The sequence below is a fragment of the Fragaria vesca genome, linkage group LG2 (genome assembly GCF_000184155.1).
Source record: "Fragaria vesca subsp. vesca linkage group LG2, FraVesHawaii_1.0, whole genome shotgun sequence".
In the NCBI taxonomy this organism is placed as follows: Eukaryota; Viridiplantae; Streptophyta; class Magnoliopsida; order Rosales; family Rosaceae; genus Fragaria; species Fragaria vesca.
The window spans coordinates 10,469,964-10,474,562 of NC_020492.1; the positions used below are offsets into that span (position 1 = coordinate 10,469,964).

The 4,599-nt window shown below is 39.0% G+C and overlaps 1 protein-coding gene across 1 annotated transcript; it reads right to left on the reverse strand.

Annotated features, from left to right (window-relative positions):
- Positions 1–272: 272 nt before the first annotated feature.
- LOC101296836 (protein BEARSKIN1-like) lies at positions 273–2,531 on the reverse strand. Its single transcript, XM_004292361.1, has 3 exons — positions 2,369–2,531; positions 1,292–1,572; positions 273–1,055 (listed from the first exon to the last, which is right to left on the reverse strand). Exons 1-3 carry the CDS (start codon positions 2,529–2,531, stop codon positions 273–275), a joined length of 1,227 nt encoding a protein of 408 aa, XP_004292409.1.
- Between the last annotated feature and the right edge of the window lie 2,068 nt (positions 2,532–4,599).

Here is a 4,599-nt window from a genome sequence, read left to right on the forward strand (position 1 = left end):
AACACGATGACAATATTAGCAATGAATAATTATTTCAAAAATTCACAATTAATTAATATCAAATAGATGTACGTCCAAGTAATATAGTCTATCACAGATCGAAGGAACAGTTATATGTTACTCCCTTCCAATACTACTATCAAATTGATTTGGTATGTAATTTTGTTTCCCTTGATATTGTATATGCATGGTTAGAACCATTTTGATTCTCTTTTAATTCTTGTAGCTAGCTAGGTAGAAAGCGACATGCATGTATGCAAATGCACGAGCTACTATTTTGCGTAGCCCCAAAAATCCATCTCTCCACGCAAAGAGAGCTGCTGTTGCTGTTGCTGCTGGTTAATCTGGTTGACAGTAGATGATCCATTCCCGTCCTGATCATACCTCGCAGAAGCTCCACCTTTGGACGTCGAGTCTTCATTTCCAAGATGAGAAGTCACAAGCCGGTCCAGCATAGCCCATTCACTCATGCCTTGATCATCTGATGATCTTCCTCCTGCATTAACCATCGTTTGCTGATTTGGTTCGCACGCGCTGTCGTTAACTTCCAGTCCCGGTTCGCACGCTTGGTACCGGAGGCTCTCGCTGCCAGTGCTCTCGCAGTCTCTGGGGTTGGTCATGAGCTGCTTAACCATGCCATGGCCAGGTGACGAGTCGGAAGGGAGGGCAGAATAGTCATTATATGCAGCTAGGGTTTTGTGGGAGTTAGTTGTTGGTATGTTAAGGGCCTGAGAGTGGAAAAGTGAGTATTGAGGAGGAGGCTGCAAATTGAGGTGGGCATAGTGGAGGGAGGGTGGCAACTGATCCTGATCTTGATCGTGATCATGAGGTCTGTTTAGTTCAAAGGCTTGTTGGCGTAGTAGGTACTGATTGTCTGACCTGCTGCTATGTGCATGCATGAAGGTGCGAGCTTGCAATTGATTGGTGTTCATAGTCAGCTGTTGATGATGATGATGGTCTGATGAGTTCATGCTTGAGCTTCCTCCTTCATTATTCCCAGTTACCTTGAACAAATTCTTCTTCTTAAACACCCTACATATCACCCATCCATCTTCCTACACATGTAAAAACAACAAATACTATGATCATCTGAAACATAGTTCTGATGGGAAATCATCTGAAACATAGTTATGCATGCTATGTCAAACTACAATTAGACTACTTATTACCTACAAAACCCTAAATGTAAGTGACATGTTTAATCAATCTAATCACGAACAGTTAACGTTGTATGTTTCAGAGATCAGGAGAACAACAGCATAAACATAGACAAATGATCAGAAAGACTTACACTAGATAAATTTCCTTGAGGATCATCGCCATCTTCAAGGCGGTACTCGTGCATAATCCAGTCAGTTTTTTGGCCATGAGGGGCTCGTCCTCTATAGAAAACCAGGGTTTTCCTCATTCCGATCTTCTTGTATGTGTTTCTGATGCACTTGTCTCTCCCTGTTGCCTTCCAAAACCCAGCGTTTGTTGCCCTATTCGTCCTTGACCCTGTTGGATACTTCCTGTCTTTGTGGCTAAAGAAGTACCACTCATTTTGCGGAGTCGACCCAATTCTACATCTTTCTGCAACACCATAAGAAAATTCTTTTAATTAATTAGCTTGACAAATTAACATAATAATTGATCAAAACCATATGATGAAAACTCATGCACTCACGGGTTTACTTATTCCCCAAGAAGACCAACTAGCTAATTTTTCCTTTTTTCATTTATAAGTTAATTAATGTCACCAATGTGCGCGTGTGCAAGAAATTCTTTTATTTATTTTTTTAACTATCCATTCATTAATTCTCAAGTTACTGAGTTTGTTTATGGACATATTGCATACCAAAGAGCTCGATCTGAATATTCTAATTGCCAGAAAATTTGTTAACAGCTAATAAGCTAGATAGAGATCACTGGTCAAAACAAATCTTGAGGAACATGTGGTTGTAATATATATCTGCAACTTTCATTTCATCATTTTAACCCGCTCCTTCTTCATATCTTGTTTTTCCTTTCCCGAAGCTTCATTCTTCTTCTATAGGCAATCAAGAAACTAACCCATGAACGCAGTCACCATAGTTGGCATGGACTCGATCCTTTCTAGTTACAGATACGAAAGCACACACCCCTATATATTTAACCGAGAATTATACATGCATAGGATTGTACTAAGGAAAGATTTTAATAGTCTTCTTAATTCCAACGAAAACCAATTGATAGTATGTAAGAAATTAGTCTTCTTAATATCAATCTAATTACTAAGCATCATCCCAGTAAATAAGAACGGATCAACGAATACTAGAAATAATTAAACCAAACATTAATATTATTTCATAAAAGAATTAAGAAGTTAGTTATTGGACGTAGCAAGTACCTTGCAATTCCCAAGGTTCCATCTTGTTCAAGTCGACCTCTCTGATGACCTCCATGTCAAACTTCTGAAAGGACACCTTCTTCTTCAAATAGTAGTGAAGCAGCTCTTCGTCGGTAGGGTGGAATCGAAACCCTGGGGGAACACCACCACTGGATGTTGCCATCAGTAACCTGGCAATTGCAGTTTTCAAATATCTCCAAGCAGATCGATCGGTTAACTCACAAGTTAGCTGCTCGTTGCAGTTTGTAGCACTCCTCAAAGTTTGTAGAGCCCTTTGTTTTTTGAGGAGCAATCAAAGTTTTACGTGGGAATGGTGTAATGGGGGTTAAATACTATGATGGTTGTCAACGGGGCTATGCGATGCTTTAATGGTTTTTGTGAAAAAGTTGACGGCCGGTGACTACGCCGACGGGGATGGTTAAAGCTATCGTAAAACGCAAGTCTAATATATGTGGAATAAGACTCCCAGTGATCCGTGGATTTTCTACTGTAATTTACCTTTTCTGGGATCTTCTTCACCTGGTTATCAAGAGCGTGGCTACACTCTCCAATCAATCAATTAAAATATAAGTCGACCGCCGTAGAGAGCTAGCTAGCTCCTCTATTCCTGGAGACTTCAGTACATGATAGATCGGTGAATATGTTATACGCCCACGGGGGCGACGGCCGGGGATGGTTAAAGCTATCAAAATATGTTGTATGCATAATCTTGCATCAGAATTTATAGGATGATTAGTAGGGTTATATATAGAGAGAGTATCAACAAGCAGCATATTGATCAATGTTTCATCTGCATATATTAATCATACATATATGCATATATTAATTTCTTGTATATCGATAAATATAGGTATCACAAACAGATAGGTACCCTAAAAAATTCTCTTTCTTTTGCCACCCATTTAAAGATTATAATGCAACCGAATCAGTGAAGCATGAACGAGATCGATATGGATCGATGGTTAAGAGTTATCAACCTGAATGTATGATCAACATGCATCTTAGTTTGACCTAGCTAGCTGATGATCTTTGATCGAAATTGCACGCGCTCCATAGTGACTTTGGCTCCCTCTTCTTATTTCATTTCCAAACTATGAAAACAAGTAGTTTAAGCAATAAACGATCCCGATACAATAAGAAGCAATATAATCATGCGATACTTGATTGTTTCCAAAGCAAGTCTTGGAAAAACAGCTACTAAACCTTCTTGGGATTTTCACAATTGATTGGACGGCCGAAATTTTGTTCATATTAGCTAGCTTAGCTGGGCTTTAATAATTTAGGGTTTGGTCTTAGACGTAGATCGATCTTAATTCTTAATATCAAACAGTTGGAGACGCAGTCGCCATAGCTTTGGGCTCTCGATCGATAGCACATGTATGTTTATATGCAGCGCGCAACTTATTGAAAGGCTTCATCAGTTTGAGTCATTTGATTGAATTGCACTCTTCCTTTCTGTTTTATTGTGGTTTTTATCATCCTTTCTATACGGGTCTACCCCTGCATACGATTAAAATTATAGGGCTGATTAGTATTAAAGGATTTATATCAGGTTGTATATGAAGTGATATATTATTTTCTCTTACGTACAATGTCATCAACAATCAGGTCAAGTCATGATCGAGACCAACCCCAAGTGTAGGCTTAGGCTTCGCTTGCTATGCCACATGCATATGACATGCATGGTTTATTAAGCTCCGTAGTTTTCAGGGTGGATATTTCATGGAAAGCCCGGCCGTTTCTCCTGAGGTTCATGAATACTGTTCATCATCGATGATCTCAATCATGCATGTTCTTAATCTTAGCTTAGTTGGCTATATATTCGATACATATACGATAGACAAAAGGAAAACCTAAAGGACCTTGAAGGAATGAAACATACAACTCTAGGGTAGTGTGTGTATGTCATCATTACCAATTCATCCTTTTTATAACTCAACTAGAAAGGAGAGCACGGCAAGGATTCCTCAATGTCAATAGAAAAATAACAAATCTCCGACTCAGCCCCTCCTTTCGACCTAGAGAGATGAAACCCATCATCGTCGTGTTGAACCCAAATACTCAAGAAAACAACACTGTTTTGGGAGAATACCTCAAATATTCGTTATCTTAAAAACTTAGGCATATATAGCCTTTCAAAAACAAACATAAAAGAAATTGCAGCCCACGCTTTCACTACGCGTGATACACGATTACAAGAATTAGTAAAACACTAACTACACGTACGTATT